General features: G+C 35.5%; 1 protein-coding gene across 2 annotated transcripts in view; it reads left to right on the plus strand.

Moving 5' to 3' along the window:
• Nucleotides 1-26,167, plus strand: part of GLB1 (galactosidase beta 1) — a 49,891-nt gene that overhangs the window by 14,849 nt on the left and 8,875 nt on the right. For both annotated transcript variants that reach the window (XR_005556005.1, XM_039336962.1), the window contains exons 3-13: nt 1,458-1,608; nt 2,615-2,675; nt 3,853-3,947; nt 7,956-8,136; nt 10,378-10,436; nt 14,083-14,204; nt 14,291-14,331; nt 16,634-16,746; nt 17,536-17,610; nt 18,250-18,339; nt 21,026-21,133. Coding sequence is in view for 1 of the 2 variants with exons in the window: in XM_039336962.1 (XP_039192896.1) it covers nt 1,458-1,608; nt 2,615-2,675; nt 3,853-3,947; nt 7,956-8,136; nt 10,378-10,436; nt 14,083-14,204; nt 14,291-14,331; nt 16,634-16,746; nt 17,536-17,610; nt 18,250-18,339; nt 21,026-21,133 (1,096 nt within the window). In the remaining variant the exon portion in view is untranslated. The remainder of the gene's footprint in view (nt 1-1,457; nt 1,609-2,614; nt 2,676-3,852; nt 3,948-7,955; nt 8,137-10,377; nt 10,437-14,082; nt 14,205-14,290; nt 14,332-16,633; nt 16,747-17,535; nt 17,611-18,249; nt 18,340-21,025; nt 21,134-26,167) is intronic.

The following is a 26,167-nucleotide window of genomic DNA, read 5'->3' on the forward strand; positions in this document are numbered from 1 at the left end:
GAAAATACAAAGAATGCATCTATTTAAGGATAAAGCCATTTGAGAAGCCTTTTGAAAAACTGCTTTTCAACTTTCAACTTCAAATTGAAATTTTTAAATAAAAACTTTGATAAAATATCAATGGTTTTAAATCAACCCAAAGATGATATTTTCAGATAAACTAGACTTATAATCAGATGGATTGGAATCTAATTTGTTGCTGGTAGATTTGAAAGAAAAGGAGTTTGATCTGAAAATTGAAGGTTGGTTATGGATTCTAAAGACTCAAAGTTGACAGAAGTTATGAGTAATGAATTGGATTTTTATGAGAAGATTGATGGAGATTGGGAAATATAATTATTATATCTAATTGGAAAACAAATGTTAAGAAAAGTTGCATTTCAACTTGTAGAAGGTGTTTTTTTGGGGGGGGGGACAATAAATGCTGTGGGGAGATCCAAAACACAGACTTATAGTTTTGGGGAATAGAATCCAATTGTTGAGAAAGATCCCAGTTAAAAATTTAAGGAAAAGCTTTATTATTAAGAAACAGTCAAGAATATTTGATACTGGATATGGACCAAAGAGAATGATTGTAGTGGCTTATGCTAGATTAGAAGCTGTTATGGACTTTCTGCAAGTGAAATACAACAATAGAGTATTGACAGAGAGTTTTGAAGTTTAACTCTGCTGTTGGTTGTACCTGCTAATTTTGCATATCTGGAAGATAGAGGTCAGGTCAAATGGGTGGGGTAAACAGAGTTGTAGAAGTTAATAAATTGTGCTCCTGTTTTGCTGGGTAAGGGAACTATTATTCTTGAAATATATTGATAGGTATTCAACTGAGGAGAACCATTTATATCTATGTTTTTTTCTTTTTATGCACATTTATTTTCTTTTTTGTGTTCTCTAGTTTTGCTTTATTTTTGTATTTGTTTTTCATTTCTTGGAGTTTGTATTTTAACATTCTGAATAAAAATAAATTATTTAAAAGATGATCATCTTCAGATAATTTGTAGTTAATAAGAGCAACTGTATTCAATATATGTGAAAGACAAGGTGGTGGTGGGATGGTTAAGGTATTGGACCTTGGTAGGAAGGTCTTGTTCTTGTTCTTTATTAGGCAGGGAACCACTTGTGATTTTGGGCCTGTCAGTCTCAGTGAAATTAGCATTAGTTCTGTGATAAACCAATTGAAGAACAAAACCTCTTGTGGTATCATGCATAGCTTTGCTTATGTGAACTAAGCAAGCCCAATGCAAAACATACAGGCCCTGTAGCATAGTTTTATATGTAAAGGAAGTTCACTGAAAAAGGCCTGATATATTTTTAGAATTATTGTGTAATCATTCTTTCCATGTTTGTACAAAAAAAATATAGGCAGCAATAATTTTAAATGCAGTTCTTTGCTGGTGAACTAGTGGGCTTTTTGTAAATTGCAATTAAAAAGATGATAGTAATGTATGGGGTATTTACAGGTATGTTCCGTGGAACTTTCATGAACCCGAACCAGGAGTTTACAACTTCAGAGATGACAGAGATCTGGAGTTTTTCCTAAAACTTGCTGATGAGATTGGCTTATTGGTCATATTGAGAGCTGGGCCTTACATATGTGCAGAATGGGACATGGTAAATGTTTTCTTGCTTATTCTTGTTGACTTGCCCTTACATAGTGAAGACTGAATAATAATTTCTAAATCACAAAAAATTTCTGTGGGATGTAAGAAAGTTTCAAAATCAGTGTTAGGAAAATACCCTAAATAGACTAAAACAGTGGTCACCAAATATATAGTTTTCAGTTTTGTCTGATTAAAATGTTGAATCTTAAAGATAAATTTTTACTTATGCAGTTCTCTTCTTCATGGAATCAGTCACTTTGATGTATGTATGTATGTATGTATGTATACGTATGTATGTATTTAACAAATTTATATGGCAGTCCAATTCATACACAGTAATTGTGATTATTGAGTGGCTGGATAGAGATACATATGCTTAGTCCTGCCAAAATTAAGAGAAACTTTGTTTAATAACATATTCTGCTAAACATGAGGGAGGAGTGCTTATGTGGTCTTAGAATTTTTTCCTTCTATATCTAAATATATATATCTTCTAAGCGATCAAAAAACACGTAAAACATTGCTTCCACCCGGCTCCTAGATCTCGTCACCGGTCCCAATTGGCTAAGCCGTGCTCTAGTCGTAACTTCTGTATCAGTGACAGTGCTTTTCTTGCATCTCCTGCCTACGTGTATATTGTTGTGCATTCCCCCCTCATGTGGTTCTAAGTTGGGGGAGTTTTCTCCCCCTCTTTTTTGGTTAGTCAGGAGCTCCGCATCTCTGACGCTTTACCTATAAATGAACTCTCCCAACGCTTTACCTATAAATGAACTCTCCCAACGACTAACATTGTACCCTGAAAATGTCGGCAGTGGCCGACAAAAGCTAGGTGATTTATTGTATTAAACTTCTATAGTTTTATAATATTCCTGGTGCTCACACTTAGAATATGAATATACCCAGGAATCATACTTTTATTTTTAACGTTATTATCGATCTATATATATGTGTGTGTGTGTGTGTGTGTGTGTGTGTGTGTGTGTGTATATATATATATATATTATTTTTTTTTATAGGGTGGTCTACCTGCCTGGTTATTACAAAAAAAAACAATTGTTCTTAGATCTTCTGATTCAGGTAAGAAAATAAAATGATAAAATGTATTATGGTACCTGTAATTATATGTGGCGAAAGTAAAATTAGGTACTGCATATTTGTGTTTGTGATCTCACAAATATGGGACCATTCAAATAAATATAATGCAGGTAGTCCTCAGTTTACAACTACAAATTGGGACCAGAGCTTCCATCACCAAGAAATGAGTTAAATATGTTGTGACTGATTTTACAAACTTTTTTTACCATCATTAAGCAAAGTACACAGTTGTTAAGTGAATCTAACTTTCCCCATTGTCGGGAGATGCCTGGAAAGGTCACAAATGGCAGTCATGTGAACCTGAGATCTTGCAACGGTTGTAAGTACATCTGACTGCCAGCATCTAAATTCTGATCATGTGATCACAGGGAGGTGCGATGGTTGTAAGTGTGAGGACTGGTCAAAAGTCAGTTTTTTCAGTGCTGTCTTAGTGGTGCTTCTAAGAAATATTTTGAAATATGTGGTATAGTGGCCAAGAGTATCAGACTAGGGCTGGGGGGACCCTGTTTAAAATCTCTTTTTCAACCATTGAGCTCACATCTAGATATGGCAGTAGATTGTTGTGAAGGTAAGTGTAAGAGAAATGGCAATGTGTAAATGTAAATTATTTAAGAATAAAGATCAAGAAACATGAAGAAAAAAAGTCAGTTTTCAGCATGGAGGAAAATACGGGGTGGAGTATCTCAAGAATCTCTCTTGGGACTAGTTCTATTTAATTTACATACAAAGAGAAGTAGTCAGCTAAGTTCTTGACAAGATGGTGACAATACAATAAGATATATACGCCCTTGTGTGTGTGTGTGTGTGTGTGTGTGTGCATGTGTGTATGTGTGTATGTGTGTAGTGTAATTATGAGATGAAAAATACTCATGCTGCCATTGCAGACCTGGTTATGTGATCATCAGACTTTGGATGTGTGAAAGACCAAGGAATGTCATCTTGGTTTATCTGCAGTTGGACCTTCTCTGGAATATTCTTCCCCCTGAGATTTGATTTAATAAATTTTAAATAAATCTTTTAATGAATATGATATTTTAAATTGTGAATGGATTGTGTTTATTATAATATTTATAATGTAAATTGCTTTGAGATGAACGAGTATATATAGCTAGATTGAAACATAAATACTATATTCTAACTCTCTGTTATACTTTTTCAGATTATTTAGCAGCTGTAGGAAGATGGATGGGCATCTTATTACCAAAGATAAAGCCTCACCTTTATCAGAATGGGGGCCCCATTATTATGGTGCAGGTAGAATTTTGTTGAATAATAAGCTTTAAACTTTTAAACTCAAAAATGTTTTATTTTTTTAAAGAAACATCCTGAATAAAATTAATGTATTTATTAGGAACCGTAATTCATAAAGCAGTCTTTTAAAGTTTTTAGATTTCAATCCCTATAAAAAGTTGGGTAGACCCATCTGCTAAGCATCAAGTTAGTAAATATTGCACGAAACCTTTTATCATTTTAACTGCAGTTGATGTCATATTTTTGATCACATATTCATTTATATCATTAATATACAATCCTAATGCTGAAGTGGTTATTTAGAAAGCCCATAGATTTATGAAATGGTTTTTGTCTAAGCAGCTAATGCTGCAAAATGCCACGTCGATTAATGGCATATCTGCAAATACATACAGTTCAGATCATTTTTTTATTTTCTAGATTTTATTCAGACATTACTTCAGGATGGTTTCTAAATTATTAGATCTCATTCCAGTGAAATAATGTGTCTAATTTCTACACATCTGATCTACAATCTCTTTCATTGCTAGAAAATAAGTTAATTTTTCTTTCTCAAAATTAAAGATTATAAATGAGAATGACATCTAAAAACTTCACATTGTCTGATAGATGAACTTTGATAATGTATGCAGCTATGATGTAGAAATTCTGAGAAAGATGTCTTCAAATCTGTATCTGACTAACAAAACCTGAATATGGCATTGACCTCATAATGACAGAGCATTTCAGGATAATTCAAACTTAGCACCTTTTGGAATAAGTTTGCATCTGTGATATATCCTCACCTATTTCAGCTGATCTTGGATATACGTAGCAGGCAATAATTACCATTAAGGATTAATTAGATGTATACTTTTGAACAGATGTGCTTATCAGAATTCAAAAGAAAGGAGAAATAGAAACTTTAACATGTTAAGTGAAAATGAAAATTATGAAGAATGTGTCATTTAATGTAAATTATGAAATCAGTTACTTTTCACTATTTCATTGGCCACTTAATGAATGATTTGGTTGTTGTAAAATAACAACATAAACTATAATAATGAGGTTAAATTATAATGTTAATAAGCTGGCATTAGATTTGAACCTAATCTTCTGAAATATGGCCAGATTTATCCCTTCAGAAAAGGCATCCATGACTGAAAATTACTTTGAAATCTATTAGAAATAAGAATAACATACACAATTCTGTTTAAAGAATAAAATTCATGTTTTATCTTCAATTTAGCAAGTGTCATCTTTTGTAAGAAAATAAATTCCCACAGTAGGTTAAAAACTGAGTAAATTAATGTAATCTGACATTTATTTGCCATCTAATGTTTTCCAGTTATAGATAACTGGGGGTGGGTAGGTGTTGAATTTCAAGTTTGACCCTCAACATAGAATTCATTTTTTAATTGATCTAATCTCATTCCCTGAAGACTTTGCCCCCCCCCATTTTCCTCCCTTAAATAAGGGAAAAACATGTAATTAAAACAGTCACATTTTGAATGTTAAGATTAAGATGAAGATAATTTTTATTGTCATTTTTTTAGTGTGGGCACAACGGTGCACATCAAAAATGAAATTTAGTTGTTCACTCTCAAAGTGAAACACATACATGACACACACCTAAACATACTATATACAACATATGTATAGACCCACTCCCCTACATATACATAACAAATGAATATTAAATACTGTCCATCTTGAATATATAACAGAAGGAGGAAGCTTGAGAGTTCACAAGGTTAATGCTGTATGTAATGAAACTATTGCTGAATCTGGATGTTATGCTACGGATACCACAAAGCCTCCTCCCAGAAAGTAACAAGGAAAACAGGTCGTGAAGAGGATGTGTAGTGACCCAGATAATCTTACAGACCATGCTCAAGCAACGCTTCTGTGCTATGTCCTGGATGGGAAGGACGGAACTGCCAATGATCTTTTCGGTCATCCTTACCACTCTCTGCACCACCTTCCTGTCTGAAGCAGTGATGCTTCCAAACCAGACTGTGATGCTGTATGACAGGATGCTCTCGATCGTCCCCTGTAGAAAGTGGTAAGGATAGGAGAAGGAAGATGTGCTTTTCTCATGTGACGCAGAAAATGCAGGTGCTGCTGTGCCCACTTCACCAATGTTTCACTGTTGAGCGACCAAGCACACCCAGGAATTTGATGCTGGTAACCATCTCCACAGGTGAATCATTAATGCACAGAGAAGTGTGGCTATGCCTGCCTTTTCTGAAATCAACAATGATCTCTTTGGTTTTTCTGATATTTAAAACTAGGATGTTTTCCTTACACCAGTTCATTAACCCCTCAATCTCCTTGCGATAAGCTTCCACATTGTCATCATGAATAAGGCCCACTACTGTTGTATCATCTACAAACTTCATAATATGGCTGGTGGCAAACTAACACAACAGTCATGGGTCAACAGGATGAACAGCAGCGGACTTAGGACACAGCCCTGCTCAAGAAAATGATATTAGAGGTATTTGTTCCAACTCGCACATATTGGGGCCTGTTGGTTAGAAAATCAAGAATCCAGTTGCACAAAGGAGTATTTAAGCCTAAAAGGCCCAGTTTGTCTACTAGATGCTGGTGAATGATTGTGTTAAACACTGAACTGAAGTCGACAAACAACAAATGCACACGAGTATTTCTTTCCTCTAAGTGCTTCAAGCTCAGATGGAGAATGGAACAAATAGCATCCTCCGTAGAGTGATTTGATCAGTAGGCAAACTGAAGCGGGTCTAATGCTGGCGGGAAGCTAGATACAATAATGTCCGTTATCAGCTTCTCAAAGCATTTCATGATGGTGGATGTCAGTGCAACTGGACGGTAATCATTAAGGCCTGTAATTGTGAACTTTTTTGGCACTGGCAAGATGATGGCCATCTTAAAACATGATGGGAGCACTGCCTGCTGCAATGAGAGATTGAAAATATCTGTGAGAACACAAGCCAGCTTCTCGGCACATTCCCTGAGGACACATTCAGGGATGTTATCTGGGCCTGCTGCTTCCCGAATGTTAACTTTCTGCAGTGTTTTCCGGACAGAGGTGATATCAAAGCTTAACATTTGCTCGTCAGGATGGGGCACAGCTTTCCTAGCAGGAGTGCTATTTGATGCCTCAAATCTACCAAAAAATGTATTCAGTTTGTTTAGGAAGTCTGTGTCATCCTTGCATCGGGATGGAGCCACCTTGTAATCCGTAATGGCCTGGATTCCTGGTGTTTGTTGGGTCCTGAAAAAAGTTCTGAATTTTCTGGCAATGGGCTTGCTTTGCACCTTTTATGGCACTTTTCAGATTTGCTCTGACTGTTCTAAGTGCCAGCATGTCACCAGATTTAAAAGCCACATGCCGTGCTTTCAGCATCTTGTGGACCTCATAAGTCAGCCACGGTTTTTCATTTGCCCTCACAACAATGCTTTTCAGGACACAGACAGTTACAGAGAGTGTACTGGAAAAATTATTTAAATAAGTAAATATTGACTTATCATTGAAGTTTGTTTGCCATGATAATTATTTTTGTATCTATAATAGTCTATTTTAGATAGTCTAGCAATTGGAATAAAAAAAATACAGTCATCCCAACTTTAATGTTTATTCTAGTCAAATAGACTGCACTACTTTTCTCTCAAAGGATAAGCCAACAGGTCACAGGATTGTCTTATTTCATTTAAACTTCACAGTTGCTCAGTATTTCTGTGATTCCCTATTACTATCTAATAGGCAACCAAGTAATAATCCAAGTTACTATAGCCAAATTCCAGGTAGCAGTATATAAAGCCTGATGGACATGCCTCTTTTTAATATCCTTGTAAAATTAGTAAGTATGATTGTATGTGGTTCTGGTGTAATTATGAATGAGTACTATTTGGTACATTTTGTCCTAAATTTAATGTAACTGTTTTTGACCAGAGTATTTTTTTTTTCATTTCATTTGAAGTTTCATGTTGCTTTTCAAGTTTCATCTTTTCCTACTGAACTTGTCTATATGTGGGTTTTTTTTAAATTAGGTTGAAAATGAATATGGAAGTTATTTTGCATGTGATTTTCATTACCTCCGTTACCTGAAGAATCTTTTTCGCCAGTACCTTGGGAATGAAGTAATCTTGTTTACAACAGATGGTGCAACAAAAATTTTTTTGCGCTGTGGAACTCTTCAAGGCCTTTATTCAACCGTGGATTTTGGACCACGTGAGTAGCAATTGAAGTTACATGTTATCTTGAGAATAAAATCCCAAAAGTGTTTTTTCATGAGGCAACTGGATTTTCTTGTTTTTCTTTGAAGACATCTTGCTTCTCGTCCAAGAAGCTTCTTCAGCTCTGACTGGATGGTGAGAAATGGAAGGATTTATACTCCTTGCAGACAGCTGGTCATTTGCATTCTTTTAGAGAGTGGTTGAGACCACCTGGAGGTTTATCTGTGTGTCAGGATCACCTGAGTAGTGCAAATGGGTCTGGAGCCTTCTTGGAACTGCTGAAAGGATTCTGTTGTAGACTGGAGATAGATGATGTCGTATCCCTCTTCCTCTGTTGAGAGAGGGCTGTTCAATTTTGAAAAAATTGAAAAAAAATTTTTTCAAGGAAGGCTGCTGAGAAGGAGTGCACTTTGCAGTTTCAGAGGGTCTTTCAAGAAACAGATAGTCAGGACCCCTTTTATTTAGACCAGGTTAGAGTCTGGAACTGGCCCTGGAGGAAAGAGGAGAACCATTGCAACATCTTTACTGCAGACAATGTTAGTAGGAAGGGAGAGTTCTAGCCAGAAAGTTTGATGAGGGTTGGAAATTGAATCACTCTGGTTGGTCTTAAATTATAGATTGTGTTGCTTTTTGCTTTGCTTTGTTTCTGTGATCCACTGAGACTTTCTATTTGCAAGGTATACAGCTATTTAAACTATTTAAATAAATATGCCACTAGCTATTTATCAACCTATTTGATGGAAAGAACCCATTGGACAGCATTTCTTAATATTTTAGTGTATCATCAACTTTTGAATATCCTATTGTAATAGAATGCAGTTCTGGCTGTTTCTTTTCCCTTTCAAAGTTTTTAGTTTTTCTATTAGAAAATGTCTGCCAAAGAGGAAAAGAATGAATTACAGGTAATCCTTGACTTACAACAGTTTGAAGTTATAACGGCACTGAAAGAAAAGGACTTATGACCACTTTTTACACTTGTGACCATTGCAGCATCCCCATGGTCATGTGATTACATTTGGATGCTTGACAACTGTTCATATTTATGATGGGTCATAGTATCCCAGGGTCACCTTATCCTCTTTTGTGACCTTCTGACAAGCAAAGTCAATGGGGAAAAGCCAGATTCACATAACGATCGCATGATTCGCTTAACAACTGCAGTGATCCACTTAACAAATGTGGCAAGAAAAGTCATAAAATGGGGCAAAATTCAACAGATTTCTCACGTAGCAACACAATTTCTGGAGTCAGTTGTGGTCGTAGGTCAGGGACTACCTGTAACCCATAAAACATTTTTATTGGTAGCATTAGGAACTTTTTTTTTAAAGTAGTGCGCACACATATAAAAAATTTGGAGTGGTGGGAAAAGCAACTGAATATGAAGATTTTATTAAAATGCTTCATTAAATGTAGAATAATGTTACATACTTCAGTTTTAACACATAGATATTTTAATCTATTTTTACCTATTATTTGAAGTAGTTTCTATTGAATTAGGTGGCACAGGATTCGTGCCTTAATATAAAGCACCACACATTTTCCTTATGATTTCACTTTTGTGCAGATTATTTTAAATTTTTATTCAACAAAACTTCTTAATTCAAAAACATCCTTAAAGGAATATTATTGTTAAGATACAGAGAAAAGCAAAAAGTAGTGCTTTAAAAATCTTTTACTTTCCGTGTCCTACTCATGCTCACAAACCATTTTGAACTAATTAACCTTGCTATTTTGATCACCTCTGAAAGGAAGTGGCAGTACAAAAATATATTGGGGAATGTAGCATGCAGAATCAAGTAAACATCAGCTTTTCATTTTTTTCCTTCTCACTTCAGTAATATCTTGATAGAATCATTTTTTTTCAGAAGGTTCCATACTATTGAGACAGGTTAGAAACTGAGAGGCCATAAATTCTACCTTGCCTTAAATTCTAGCAGGATAACCAGCCCAGTTATTGTTTTTTCAGCATAAGACACAGGCAATGGCAAACCAAAATGTTGCTAAGAAAACTTGGACCACAGCCACTGGAAATCAACGCTGGCTCAAAGGCTCATACCTGTTTATTGTTATTTAATCAATCTTTTATTCTCTGCAATGCTTTTAATGCATCTGATAAATTAAATTATCATTGTACTTTTTGTTAAGGCTAATTTCTCTGTGTACCATAAGAATAGTCTTTAAACAGAGGCCTGTAGTTAATAAATCAGATTTAACTCTTTGTTTTATTGATTTGCAGATACCAATGTCACTGCAGCATTTTTATCTCAGAGACGAACTGAGCCTGAAGGCCCCTTGGTATTATTTTTTCTTCATACATTTGTAATTTACTGTTGATATAAGTACAGATTTTCTAAGATTGTAATAATGAATTAATATTGAACAGTCCAATTTGGGTTGATCATTTATGCTGGTTTGTTTACAAAGATGGGTGTCCTTTAATTTAGGAGCATTATGTTAACTCTTTGTAGTTTTAATTATGTCTTAAGAGTTGGATATGTTGCACATAAGATATATCAAGCAGCAGGCATATGAAAGTGTGGAGTATGACCATACATGGTTAGGAGAATAAATGGCCAGTGGAAAGAATGGCTGTAGCATATTTAAAAAAAAAAATCTTAAATCGCTGCTAATTACAAAAATATATCCATCTTGCTTTTATACAGTTAGTCTGCATTTAGGAACTGTAATTGGGACCAGCAACTGGTCAATAGGCAAAGTAGTCACTAAGTGAAAAATCATGTGATTGCAACAGTACTTACATATTACTTCAGCTTTTTTTTGTTGTACACTGTTAAAAAGATACAAGCCCTCATCCAGCTGGGCGAGCCCAAATGGTTCAGGAACTCAGCTCTTGAGGAAGCTGGGTAAAGGGGCAAATCTTACAGCCTTTTTTTAATCATTTCCCAGCCCCTTTGAATGCTCATCCCACCTCTGAGATAATTAGCAAGAAGGGAATTAATGTTTGTATTTACGATCATAGGAGGAAGGGATCACAAGATAGTAAGCAAGCATACAATGAAAAATATACATAAAAAGGAATGCACGAGTGCCAGCTGCACTCGTGTCTTTGAGTCCTAAGCCAAATAGGAGTCAAAAGAAAACCTTTCATGTGAAACTGTTTAGGGTCTTGTCAGTTATAAGCAACAGCTGCCAGGGTTCAATTAATTAAGGAAACATCTGAGCTTTTTAACCTGCTCTTAGCATATTTTGGGGAAGTGTTATACTGTGAAGATAAACAACTCGGGAAGAGATCACGTGTTTAGACAAGCTCTGGAGAGATTTAAAAAACAACTCAGGCACAGAATAATATCTACTGACTGACTGTAATGGTGAATATGTATGAGAAAAAGTGGGGGATATCTGTTGTAACCAGCTTTCTGTAAAAGTTCTTGGATTCGTCTGTTTTTGGATTCCTTTATTCTTGGATATAGCAGGGAGGTTCAAACACTTAGAAGAAAATTGATATTTAAATTTCAAACTAGAGCATAACTTAATATTACACAAAAGGAACAATTCATACAAATATTTGTTAGAACAGACTGCAGGGTTCAGTACACCTTACCACTGAAGCAGATCCTATTGTATTCAGACCTAAGCAGAGGTTTGACAAATCTTTATTTTAAAATCTTTATCCATCTTTAGCATTCCATAGTATTTCCCTTTTATATTAAAGATGGAGCCTAAGAAACTGTGTGTTAGAATTTGCTGTGTTTTCTGAGTTTGTTTTAATGTTTTGAAAAGTTGGTTGATATATTTCATGTGAACTATATTGTGAAAACTGGAAAGAAAGAAGGAAAGTGAATGGGAATAGGAAAGTTTAAAGTTATTACTAAATAGAAGCTACCAACAAGTAAACTCGGCATTAAAGAAAAGAGGGAGAAGAACTGTTCAGTGTATTTTAGATCAGATCAGTTCTGACTGTGGGCTGGAGAAAATGAAGTGGGAATAATTGGCAGTTACAAGGAACACTACAAGCAGTCCTTGGCCTATGACCATTCAGTCAGTGACCTTCCCAAGTTATGACAGTGTTAAATAAATGTTGTTACAAATGGTCCTCAGTTTTCCAAATTTCCTGATCTCGGCGCTAGGTGCACCCGTGGGCCCCCTCCCTGATCTGTGCCATACCTCTTACGTATTTTCTCATGACTATGAGCCTAACTGGAGACACCAGTCTTCTTTACAGGAAGGATAAATAGATGGCTAGCCCAAGCACCTGTTATTTTCACAAGGTTTCAGATGGATCTTGGGGAGTTTCCTAGCAATCTAGGAGGAAGGCAATTCTGTTGAATGGTTTGTTAACCTCTGTAAAAGAGAGATGGCCAGGATGTCAGACAGGATTGTCCTGAGGCGATTCTGCTGCTGATTCAAGATGGCTCTTTGGTACTCTAAAGAGTTCTGGAAAGTAAAGGGAGTGAAGAGAATCCTGGGACAATGTTGATGAAAGAAGTATAAGCAGACATGGGCATAAACTCAACTTTGAGCCTTCTCTATGGTGATGAGAATATTGAAATGAAAATATTTCCCTTTCCCTTTCCATTGCAAATTCCCATTCTTATTTTTTTTTAAATGTAATGAAGTTCTATTTTAAGAGTAGCGTAGATCCTTCTTTTTAAAAGCAATGTAGGCTTTATTTCTCACTCTGTATCATCTTTTCCTTTGTGATGGAAATGTCAGGTTGCTCACAAGGTTTTCTTCTAAATTAAGTAATATCACGTATTTTATTAGAAGCTGATTAATTTTCACATTATTTCAATAAGTGTCCTACCATATTGTCCCATTTTAAGAATTATGATGAAACTTTGGGTGCATAAGTTTCTTCATCATCTGATTTCAGTGTCTATGGAGAGTCTGGCGTATAACTATTTCTCTCTCTTTTCTTTTCTCATTCATTTAGCCTCCTCAATCTTGTTGTATTAGAATATTTAGTATTTGGATACTGCTTTGTGTTTTTGACAATCTGGATTTATACTTTCAACGCTTCCATTTAGTTACAGTTTTTGCCTCCTTGATCTACAAAATCATACCTGAAATACAGGAAATCCTTGACTTATGACCACAATTGAGTCCAGAATTTCCTTTGCTAAGAGAGGCAATTGTTAAATGAGTTTTGCATCATTTTAAGAGCTTTCTTGCTATAGGTTTTAAGTGAATTGTTGCATTTGTTAAGTTAGTAACACAGTTGTTCAGCAAATCTGGCTTCCCCCCATCGACTTTGCTTGCCAGAAGGTCTCAGAAGGGTGGTCACATGACCCTGGGACACTGCGACCGTCATAAATGTGAGTGAGTTGCCAGGCGACTGAATTTTGATCATGTGACCGCGGGGATGGTGCTGTAAAGAATTGTCACCCACATTATAGCTCCAGAAAAAAAGCTGTAAAGGCTGAAAAAGATTGTCACATTTTCTTTAGAGCTGAAGCTGAGTCAGGAGTTCTTCTTCTTACCTTGCAAAAACCTTTACAAGTCTTATGGTGTTGTGGAAACCATGGAATGTGGCATAACTCTTGATTGTGGAAGAGGCTTCTCTGCCACAGCATTTACAGGTTTTCGTGGTTTTAAATAATTGAAATTCCTTTGTTAATTTCTTCAGTATCATAATGAAATATTATGGAATGTTCCATTGCCATAGCTTTGACAATGGGCCTTTAAAGGTAGATTAAATAAATGCAGCTAGATGAGATTTCCTAGTATTAGTTGTAAACATATCACTCATTATCTTCCTGTAGTATGCCTTGAATGACCATGTGCTGGTATAAAATGTAGTGTGAGATGATGAGAAAATTTCTTGCATGAATTCATCCTCATATATATAGTTAAATGTGTAGCAAATCGACCTCTTGAGCAGCTTTTTTTTTTGTTGTACATTGTTATGCGTTAGTTTTTTTTTTTTAAAAAAAATTCCAATATATGTTCTTTTTTTAAAAAAAAACTTTTCCTATTTCAGGTCAATTCTGAATTCTATACTGGTTGGTTAGATCACTGGGGCCACATCCATAATGTTATACCATCATCAGCCATAGCTAAAACTCTTAGTGAAATCTTGGCACATGGAGCTAACGTTAACCTGTAAGTTCATTGATATCTGCTTAAAAAAAAAAGAAACATGTTTCTTGTGCAGCATCCTCAATTGCTTTTCTGCTTCTTTTTTCCAGATATATGTTTATAGGAGGGACTAATTTTGGCTACTGGAATGGTAAGGTGTGTGTGTGTTAACTGCTTGTCCTGCAATTAAAGGATTTTCTTGTTTTCTAATACCAAAAGCAAGAACACGTACTATATGTCCTCCTTTGAAACAGAGGAATGGAAGAATTTTGGATGGAAGAAAAAAAAGAAAAGTCATAGAAGGAAGTTCTTTGTATTGGCATTTCAATTTCCGGAATATAGCACAAATATCTTCGGATTATGAGAGCAATTGAACCAGAATTTCTGTCACTAAGCAGTGTAGTAATAAAGTGCAATGTTATGTGACTCAATCACTTAGCAATGGCAATCCTAACCCCAGGGCTGCACAAGTGTGCAGGTGCCACAGGTGTGCTATGGGCAGACTCTGTGGAGTATGAGTAGGGATGCTTTGGGCAGGCGCTACAGAGCACAGGTGGACAAAAACTAGCAGGGGAGTGAATTCTGACTTTCTGCTTGTTTCCTCACTGACATTGCTTATATGGAGGCTAGCAAGAAACATTGGAAATTGTCCCTTGACTGTGGCTTGCTCACAAGTTACTCACAAGACCAGGCATCAAGTGCCAGCTCACAGTGACGTAACTATAGGGACGGCTAGAACTAAAAAGACTGTCATAGGCCTACTGGTTCAGCAGCGTTGTAATTTTGAATGGTTGCTGAACAAGTGGTCTTAATCCAAGGACTGTCTGTATGAGTATTACCGGTATCTAAATGACAGGCTATAATTACAACAGAGACTGACTCTCTTGCTTATATGAAGCAAGAGAGTTAAATAAAATGAGACAGTTTTACTTGGAACCATTGTACTTCCCCCCTCCCCCCACGGTATAGTCTTTTGGAAGACAAAATTGCTAAGGCATAGATATCACCTTATAAATTAGGAATGCCCTTGGGATTTCATTCATAGCCACCCATCATGGTACATTCTTTTAAGTAAATAATGTTATCAAAAGAATAAAAAACAAGAAACATGGTAAAATAAAGGGGCAGAAAATAGAAAGGGAAACATTTAACTGAATCTTGTTCACAGGGAATTCATTCAACGTATATCTCTATATTTTTAGATTTTTGCCAAATATCCTGCTTCCGTACAATTCTCAAGTAACCCATTCCCGTTACATTCAACTTATTTTTATATTTCTCCTAATATACCCAAGTCTCATTTCCATGTAACAGAATGAGCATGTTCTTATACACAGCCATTTTCATTTTCAACAAAAACTTAGTACCAACTGCCTTTTTGCTAGTATTTTCATGTCTTAAATTAACCTCTCCATCCATTTTCTAACCCTTAGTAAACCTTCTTCCAGGAGGCCCCTGCTCTATATTTTGCCATTTCAAATGGTTCACTCCTTTTTCCTTGACCAATAAGATAGAGTCAAGAATGACCAAAATATGATTTTCTTTGGTACATTTTCTGATTCATACTTTTGCATTATACAGTTTCTCTAACATTTGCCGAGAATAATCCAATTAATAATCACACATTATTGTCACTTTCTGCATTATTTGAACCATGCACTAAGCAATTCATTTACAGAATTCTCATGCCTGTTTTATATCCACTATATATGACTTTTATTGTATTTAGCAATCCCCAATTCCATTTTTCACACAGAACATTCATATTTCAAGCTTGGTAATTTTTATCATGCACTTTGTCTTAGTCAATAAATGTATAAATTTGAAAAATGTACCTATTTAAGAGCAAAAAAAATAGTCTGCACATATCTACTACCTGGTGTAAACTCTACCGTCTTCTCAAAATTTGCTCATAGTTATTTCTTTCAACTATAATTCTGCCAAAACCTGCACCAACACACTTGCAATGCCCACAGTAAAAAAATGACAATAAAGGTTATATTATCTTATCTAGTTCCTATCATTTTGATATCACTCCTTTCCCTCTGTATATGAGAAAGATAATCATGTTCTTCTCTACTATCCAATATGGCTTTGGTCAGTCAAGGATTTTAGCACAATTATCTGTTAGTAAGAAAAGAAATGAGTGCAAACTAGGTTACTAGTCATATCTGTGATTTAAGCAATTATCTTATATGAATGATAACGACAGTATTCATCATTTTGGATGAATACTGATTTTACAAATTCAACCAAAGTTTAATTTTACTCTAAACATGTTTATGCTATTATACCAAGCTACTATCTCAAATATGGTGATTACTACAGCAGGTATATTATCAGCTATGAAGTACATGCAATGTAGTGACACACTGAGGACATAAATCTCCTAAACCTATATCATTCAGAAGAGGCAATCAAATAACCTACTTGCAATCTGCTTCTTCTCACAGGAGCTAATATACCATACATGGCACAACCTACTAGCTATGATTACAATGCCCCATTGAGTGAAGCAGGGGATCTTACAGAGAAGTATTTTGCTGTCAGAGAAGTCATTGGTATGGTGAGTTTCTTTTTGGAATATCACTTCTCTATCTTGCCCTGGATTTGTTTTGACTTCTAATTTAATACAAGAATCTAAAGCACCTGCTGTTGCTAGATGAATCTGGGCTCTGTAATAGTCTGATTCAGTCAAGCAAAGTTTCTCAGATTTGATGATAAAATTCAGGCAAATGATGTATATGCATATGCTGGATTTTAAAAATCTGGAGGCCTAATAGATTGCAGCTATCTTGTGGTTTTCTGGATTTTTTCATCCTAGATTTGGGAGTGTTAGTGTAACCCTATTGCAGGCTGGATATAAAGTATCCCAATTGTAGCAAATGAAAATAAATATTTGGTTATAGTAATTAAAAAGAGAGCAAAGGATTATCTAGTAGAATCAAGAAGAATGTCTATTATTTTTTCACAGATTAAACATTTTTTGTGAAATATGTGTAAGAAACATTTCCAAAGTTGCTCCTCAAATTATTACATTAGTCTATATTCTAGATTTAAAGTTCTTATAGCAGACATGGAAAAAAATGGAATTCATGGTAGCCTCCTCATTGTGTATAATTGTTATCAATGTAGTGAAGATGTGGGGAAATTGCAATTGCCATAAGTCCTAACCATTTTGGCTAGGAATGATACTGGTGAAGGTGGATTTAGTCCCAACAAATCTTAAGGGTTCCAGATTGAGTAATGATACCACAGCAACACATAAGCTTATTTACACAAGAAAGAGAAAATAGATTCTTCAAATGCTAAAGATTATGTTTTAGTTTTTTTTGTTTTTTCATTCATATTTCAGTTCAAGGATTTGCCAAAGGGTCTTATACCTCCAACAACTCCTAAGTTTGCATATGGAGAAGTTAAATTGACGAAGGTAAGTAAATATATATTACTTAGCCATTAGATTTGCATAGTCATGGGTTGGAAAATTTTGTTTTAGCGATTATGAAGATCTACTTTTAAATAAAAGGCAAAACATTTGCTTTGTAGGGGTATGCTTTGGACACTGGAGATGGAAATTTGGAACTTTATCATGAAGCTTAAAAAAATAATGGAGCTCTTCTTTTGTAGTATATAGTTGAAAAATGTGTAAGAACTCTGCAAAAAGTTTAATTAGAATTAACACATCAGAGAATTTAGTCTCAGGGAAGAATTGTATCTTCAGGATAATACATTTACATTGTAGCAATAAAATTAATTATGAAATACAAGCTCTAGAGGAATGATCAATTTTTTTCACTGAGTTTTCACATTATTCCTACATGGAACTGGCATCATTTTGAATTACTACACCCTTCAACATGCTTGTGTGAGAATTCAGTTAAGAGTATGAAAACAGCTTCTACAGGCAGAAGGCCTAAATGGTTTCTATAAATACTGGTGCATATTATAAATAGATTTATCTTTTAGAGGAAATTCTGATAAATATTTGTGTAAGCATTGTTTAGAATGCTTCCGTTGTTTATCTGCATTTATTTCAATGCAAATTGTACTCTGTTTTGTTCTATTACAGATTGGAACAGTGACTGAACTTCTGAATGATTTTTCCCCATCTGGACCAATTAAAAGCATGTATCCTTTGACGTTTGTTCAATTAAAGCAGGTAAAAGTTGATCCTACACAGGTTTTTTGACTCACAATTTAGCCAGTTTATTAAATTATGTAAGCCATGTCAAATTATTTGCTCATTTTAAATTAGTGGGGGAGTTAGACCATTCTTCCATTTTCTGTTATACTTTTTAGAAGAAATGTATAAACATTTTAGGAAGTTTGTACCATTTGCATATTCTGCACTAATAATGGAGAATTTGAGTTTCTACTCTGATACCAAATTCTTAAGAAGTGAAATGTATCAAAAAGGGAGTGGTGACTAGTGTGGGTTGCATAAAATAAACGTGAGAGCTATAAATAAAAAAGGTGGTTGAACAAAATGACTCTATAGATTGGTCAGGGATTTTGATTTAAACTCAGTAGATGGGTTATGGGGATTGAGAAATAAATCTAATTATAGAGGCAATGTTTTTGAAGATGGAGGAAGTAAAACTTTGAAACAGATTTTCTCCAGAGTAGTGTCAGTAGCTAGAAGATAATGAAGAGAGGAAAAGAATTAGAGATTTGTATTAAAGTATTGAAAACTTTTATAGAATCAAAAAAATGGGAGATTTATGTGAACAGAGATGTGAAGCTTATTCCCTGGCAGTATTGCTCCCTATTTTTTATATAAAATTTTGTATTAAAATATTCACATGTATATAAACACAAATACAACTTGAAATGGACAATAATATGAGCAATTTTAAACAGAATAAATATATATGCCCAGCAACATTACAAAATTTTAAACTACACTTTTATTCAACATTGGGAGGGTTCCTACACATGATTTAAGCATTTATTTGTTCTTATCTGTGACACAACTAAAAGATTTTTTTCTTAGTTTTTTCAGTATTCTTTTGATAGAGAGATAAATATTACAGGCATATAAAAATAATATTGAAGATCGTCAATTTGAGAATGACTGCAATGTCAGAATCTCTGTATATAAGGAATTTGCCAAAATACATCTTCAATTATTGCTGAAGATATTGTTTGCTAATTAAAAGCTGTAAATAGTTGCCAACTTTTGTAGAAAGTTATTTTGATTAAATGTTTAGCTCATTTTTGGTCTAATTTCAACTTTTACATGCATCAGAATTTAATTCTCACCATGTAATTCTTATCCCTCCTGGTGTCCAAATAATAAATAAATCTCACCACCTCTTGGATTCCAAGAAAATGGTTGGAATAGAAATAGAATACTTGTCCCACATTTATTTAAGGAAGATTTCCAGCTGTTTTGTTGGAATAACAAATAAAAGATTACCCAACAGGAAAATTATACATTTGTTTCTAAAATCAGGTTTTAATAGCAGGTAAAGTCCAGTTCAATTTGTAAAAGTTGAGCACTATCCATCCTTTTGGATAATTTCATAATTACCCCCCTGCCCTTTAGCTACTACTGTTTTAATATTCTTTGTGAAAGCCTTGTAAAATTCTGTTTCATTAAGTATTCTAAATATTTAAATACCTCACTGTTCTATGATGGATTCTTCAATAGCAAAATAAAACATTTTAGGTGTTTCACCAAAATCATAAATTTGGGCTTGGCAGGATTAATTTCTAGTTACTACTAAATACAATACTCTTGTTTTAAAACATTATTTTAAATCTAATTCTTATTAGTGAGATAAGAATCATGCTAATAGTTTCTGAGAATGTAGAGATAGAAGAGAAAATTCTGGAGTTGGCAAAAAAGGCCATCTTGTAAATTGTAAGAAGATTAAACAAGTAGGCAACAGATTAACCCAATATTACATTCCTATGTCTCACATAAGGAAGGATGTTTATCTTAACATGTAGCAGAAGGAAAATCTTGTTTCTAAGCCTCTGATTAAATAAACCCTGAAAAATCTAGAGAAGCAAGCAGGAAATAGTTGGTATGGATATCTGAATAGATAATAAATTGGGTTAGGGACAATAATTAATACTCAATTATTCTTAGACCCGTTAATAAACCATTCCATCCTACGTCTCCTTCAGCAGTGTTCCCTAGCCCTGGGCCTACTGATTTAGTCCTGCTTTTTATTTGGACACACTGATGTTTGACCCTGCTTGTGTTGACTGCAATACTAGGGATGCTTGATTTGACTCTCTTCCTCTTCTGTCATCTTTCTTCTACTTCATGCCATCCTCTCTCTATATCCAAATATTAACAAATATTTTCCAGATGACGGACCTAATTATTTCCATGTACTCTAGTCCTATTAGAGGATATGCTGATAAGAATATAAATCTATGTCTTTCCACACTCTTAACCTCAAATAAACTAGTTATTATATGTCTTTTATACTTCATAATAATTTTCCAAACTCTCCTCAACAGTTCTTGTCCAACTAACATATTTGTTTGTAATTCTTACAAGAGAACTATCAGCATAGGTACAGAGCATCCAAAACTGGTACTAGCACTAGTCCCATTTCCCCCCCCCTACCATTCCTTGTTAAATACCTGAAGATAATGGTGACTCTTAAATAGCAAATATTTGGTGTTAGTTTTAAACCTTGAAAACTGTATATTATGGTTTTTTTTCCAGAATGTTGCAAAAAGATAAGTGTAATTTGAGCCCTGTTGGTGCTTCCCAATTGCAATTGTGAGATTGCTATATAAATTGATATAATAAATAAATTAAAAATGCAATGCTTGCTTAAAAATAATTTTCAATATTTGTTTTTCTTTATTTTTTCTTCAAGTATTTTGGATACGTATTATACAGAACAAAGTTACCAAGAAACTGTAGTAAGGAAATTCTCTTTTCATTTGATGGCATTCGTGATCGAGGCTATGTCTCTGTGGATGGGGTAAAGCACCATATCAAAACTGCTTTCTTGTAATTGTAGCTATGATTACATCTATCTATCTATCTATCTATCTATCTATCTATCTATCTATCTATCTATCTATCTATCTATCTATCTATCTATCTATCTATGATTCCCTGAGGGATTATCCTGTCTCCTATATGTAATGTAGTAATAATTATATGAAAAGAATACCAAATAAGTACTGTCTTCTAAGTAAGATCAGTTTTGTGATCGTGGTGAAGGCTGTTTATTTCTTTATATGGTCATTGACGGATAAATTTGCTTATATTCTTATATTTATAGATAGATATTTTAGTTTTATAATGGCTTGATCTTGTCGATGTTAACACTAGTCTTAACTTCATTTTGCTCTTTTAGGCAAAATCCAAGGCTATGAGTGCTTCCCAATTGAAGTTGGGTCAGAGGCTGCTTCTTTGTCTTACCCAGCGCAGTCTCCTTGTAGAAATGCATTAAAAATAGTTTGTTAGAAACATGCCAATACTGTGGATTAGTATAAATTCAGATAGATCAGTTTTAGGATACTACTGTCACAATAATTTCTGGTTATTTTCATGACTATGGATCCTTGATTTATAACTGCAAAATTCTAATGTAGGGTATCAAGGTATTCCGCCTCTTTGCAAATTTAGGGGCATCTATGAAAAATAATCCCTGAAGTCACATGACAATATACTGTACTCATAAAATAAGTGACAATAAACTTAAATTGTTTACTTATCAATATCATTGCCTGTTACATTCTGAATGATCTATTCTGACTGTTTCCTAAAAACTAGAAGGAATGCATTGAAATGTGTATTTTCTGAGACGATGTCAAGCCAAAGCCATATGTGCTCACGCCAGCATTTTAACTAAAAATACATGAAAAAGATTGTCTCCTGCCCTTTATCAAGGTGCGGGCAATGAGAGGAGCAAGGAAGTGGATTTAGACTGTATTTGATTTCAAACATGGCTATGTAACTTTAGCTAGCAATTGGTTTGCAGGTTGATTTGAATGGCATTTTTATCAAAGAAGATGAGATGCTACACTATGTTTTCTCTAAGATTAGAAAACGATCAATGGAAGGAAAAAAGAAGGAGAATGTTAACTTGACAAGTGTTCATTATCCCCCTCCCTCCCCCCAAATTTCTTCTTTATAGTCCCTGGATTCTCTATTGTTTCTGAAAATTGATGGTACCGTTTCTCATCAATTTTAAACAGAAGCTAAAAATGTAGTCAAATACTACAGCAAAGTTAATAGATTTTTTAAAAGCTAAGAACTTCCCAGATCATTTCTTTATATATAGCTCTATGTATTTTGCATCACTGTTCCACCTTTGTGGTTCTTTAATTTTCCAAAAATATTAAATATGAGCCCAACAACCTAAAGGTTGTCCATTCTTTTTTTTTATCAAGGAATGATAGAATGTACTAAATGCAATAAAGGGGTTCTTGATATATACTAAGAGTGGTTTATGACATCAATCAGAGAAACAAAGGTGAATTTTTGACTTAAAAAAAACATCAAGAAAACAGGGAGTTGTTTTAATATTTCTTTATACACTTACCATGCTTACAGTGAGGGAAAAAATATTTGATCCTCTGCTGATTTTGTACTGCCACTAACAAAGAAATGATTAGTCTATAATTTTAATGGTAATGTTTTATTTTAACAGTGAGAGACAGAATAACAACAAAAAAATCCAGAAAAATGCATTTCAAAAAAGTTATAAATTGATTTGCATTTTAATGAGTGAAATAAGTACTTGACCCCTTTGCAAAACATGATTTAGTACTTGGTGACAAAAGCCTTGTTGGCAATCACAGAGGCTAGACATTTCTTGTAATTGGCCACCAGGTTTGCACACATCTCAGGAGGGATTTTCTCCCATTCTTCTTTGCACTCTCCAAGTCATTAAGGTTTCAAGGCTGACGTTTGGTATCTCGAACCTTCAGTTCCCTCCACAGATTTTCTATGGGATTAGGTCTGGAGACTGGCTAAGCCACTCCAGGACCTTAATGTGCTTCTTCTTGAGCACTTTGTTTCCTTGGCTGTGTGTTTTAGGTCATTGCCATGCTGGAATACCCATCCATGACCCATTTTCAATACCTTGTCTTAGGGAAGGAGCTTCTTACCCAAGATTTGACAGTACATGGCCCTGTTCATTGTCCCTTTGATGTGGTGACTTTGTCCTGTTACCTTAGCAGACAAACACCCCCAAAGCATAATGTTTTCACCTCCATTTTCGATGGTGGGGATGGTGTTTTTGGGGTCGTAGGCTGCATTCCTCCTCCTCCAAACATGGCAAGTTGAATTGATGCCAAAGAGCTTGATTTTGGTCTCATCTGACCATAACACTTTCATTCAGTTATCCTCTGAATCATTCAGATGTTCATTGGCAAACTTCAGGTGGGCCTGTACATGTGCTTTCTTGAGCAGGGGGACCTTGCGGGGCTGCAGGATTACAATCCTTCACAGCGTAGTGTGTTACCAATTGTTTTCTTGGTGATGATGGTCCCAGGTGCCTTGAGATCATTGACAAGATCCTCCTGTGTAGTTCTGGGCTGATTCCTCACCGTTCTCATAATCATTGAAACTCCATGAGATGAGATCTTGCATGGAGCCCCAGACTGAGGGAGATTGACAGTTATTTTATGTTGCTTCCATTTGCAAATAATCGCACCAACTGTTGTCACTTTGTCACCAAGCTGCTTGGTGATAGTTTTGTAGTCCATTCCAGCCTTGTGTAGGTCTACAATCTTGTCCCTGACATCCTTGGACAGCTCTTTGGTCTTGGCCATGGTGGAGAGTTTGGAATCTGAGTAACTGACTGCTTCTGTGGACTGATGTCTTTTATACAGGTAACAAGATGAGATTAGGAGCACTCCCTTTAAGAGAGCGTTCCTAACCTTAGCTTGTTACCTGGGAGCCAGAAATCTTGCTGATTGATAGCAGATCAAATACTTATTTCACTCATTAAAATGCAAATCAATTTATAAATTTTTGAAATGTGTTTTGTTGAATTTTAGTAATAGTAGTAAAGTTGGAAGGGACCTTGGAGGTCATCTAGTCCAACCCCCTGCTCGGGCAGGAAACCCTACACCATTTCGGACAAATGGCTGTCCAGTCTCTTCTTAAAAACTTCCAGTGTTGGAGCATTTACTGCTTCTGGAGGCAAGCTGTTCCACTGATTAATTGTTCTCACTGTCAGGAAGTTTCTCCTTAGTTCTAGGTTGCTTCTCTCCTTGATTAGTTTCCACCCGTTGCTTCTTGTCCTGCCTTCAGGTGCTTTGGAAAATAGCTTAATTCCCTCTTCTTTATGGCAGCCCCTGAGATATTGGAATACTGCTATCATGTCCCCCCTTGTCCTTCTCTTCGTTAAACTAGACATACCCAATTCTAGCAACCGTTCCTTATATGTTTTAGCCTCCAGTCCCCTAATCATCTTTGTTGCTCTTCTCTGTACTCTTTCTAGAGTCTCAACATCTTTTTTACATCGTGGTGACCAAAACTGGATGCAGTATTCCAAGTGTGGCCTTACCAAGGCATTGAAGAGTGGTATTAATACTTCACGTGATCTTGATTCTATCCCTCTGTTAATGCAGCCTAGCACTGTGTTGGCCTTTTTGGCAGCTGCAGCACACTGCTGGCTCATATTTAAGTGATTGTCTACTAGGACTCCGAGGTCCCTCTCACAGTTACTACTATTGAGCATGGTGCCACCTATGCTGTACTTGTGCATTTGGTTTTTCTTGCCTAAATGTAGAACCTTGCTTTTTTCACCATTGAATTTCATTTTGTTAGTTAGTGCCCAGTGTTCAAGTCTGTCCAGATCCTTCTGTATCTGAAGCCTGTCTTCTGGAGTGTTGGCTATTCCTGCCAGCTTGGTGTCGTCTGCAAATTTGATGAGTTCCCCATCTATCCCTTCATCCAAATCGTTGATGAAGATGTTGAAGAGTACTGGGCCCAGAACAGAGCCCTGGGGCACCCCACTACACACTTCCCTCCATATAGATGCAGTTCCATTGAGGACCACTCGCTGAGTACGGCCGGTCAGCCAGCTACGGATCCATCTGGTGGTGGTTCTGTCTACCCCACATTTTTCTATCTTGTCAAGTAGTAGGTTGTGATCTACTTTATCAAATGCCTTACTGAAGTCCAAGTAAATTATGTCCACAGCATTCCTCTGATCCACTAATTTTGTCACTTGGTCAAAGAATGCAATAAGATTTGTCTGGCATGATCTATTTTTGACAAACCCATGTTGGCTTTTAGTAATGACTTTGTTTGCCTCTAGGTGTTCGTTGATTCGTTGTTTGATTATCTTTTCCAGGATCTTCCCAGGTATTGAGGTCAGGCTGATAGGTCTGTAATTTCCTGGATCCATTTTTTTTCCTTTTTTGAGGATGGGAACTACATCAGCTCTTTTCCAGTCCTCTGGTAGTTCCCCTGTGTTCCAGGATCTTTGAAAAATATAGTTCAGTGGCTCCGATATCACATCTGCCAGTTCCTTGAGAACTCTGGGGTGTAATCCGTCTGGTCCTGGCGATTTGAACTCATCTAGGCTGGACAGGTGCTCACTAACGATTTTCTTGCCTATCTTAACTTGTGTTTCTGTTTTGTTTTTTGTGGCACTATTTTTGATAGGTTGGTCTGTTTTTTCCCTTTGTGTAAAGACAGATGCAAAAAATGAGTTAAATAGTTCTGCTTTCTCCCTGTTGCTTGTCACCTTCTTGCCACTTCCACCCACTAATGGACCAATCATTTCCTTCACTTTTTTCTTGTTTTTTACATGTTGAAAGAAGCTTTTTTTGTTATTTTTGACTTTGGTCGCAAGCCTCAGTTCATTTTGAGCCTTGGCTTTCTTCACTTCATCTTTGCAGGCTCGGGCTATTTGCTGATATTCTGACTTAGTTATGTTCCCCTCTTTCCACTTTCTATACTTGTCCTTTTTATCTTTCAATTTGTCAGAGAGTTCTTTATGCAGCCATGCTGGTTTCTTTTGAGAGCTGTTATTTTTCCTCTTTGT

Source organism: Crotalus tigris, unplaced genomic scaffold (genome assembly GCF_016545835.1).
Source record: "Crotalus tigris isolate CLP2741 ecotype Arizona unplaced genomic scaffold, ASM1654583v1 scf7180000017666.379230911805:20528666, whole genome shotgun sequence".
Lineage (NCBI taxonomy): Eukaryota > Metazoa > Chordata > Lepidosauria > Squamata > Viperidae > Crotalus > Crotalus tigris.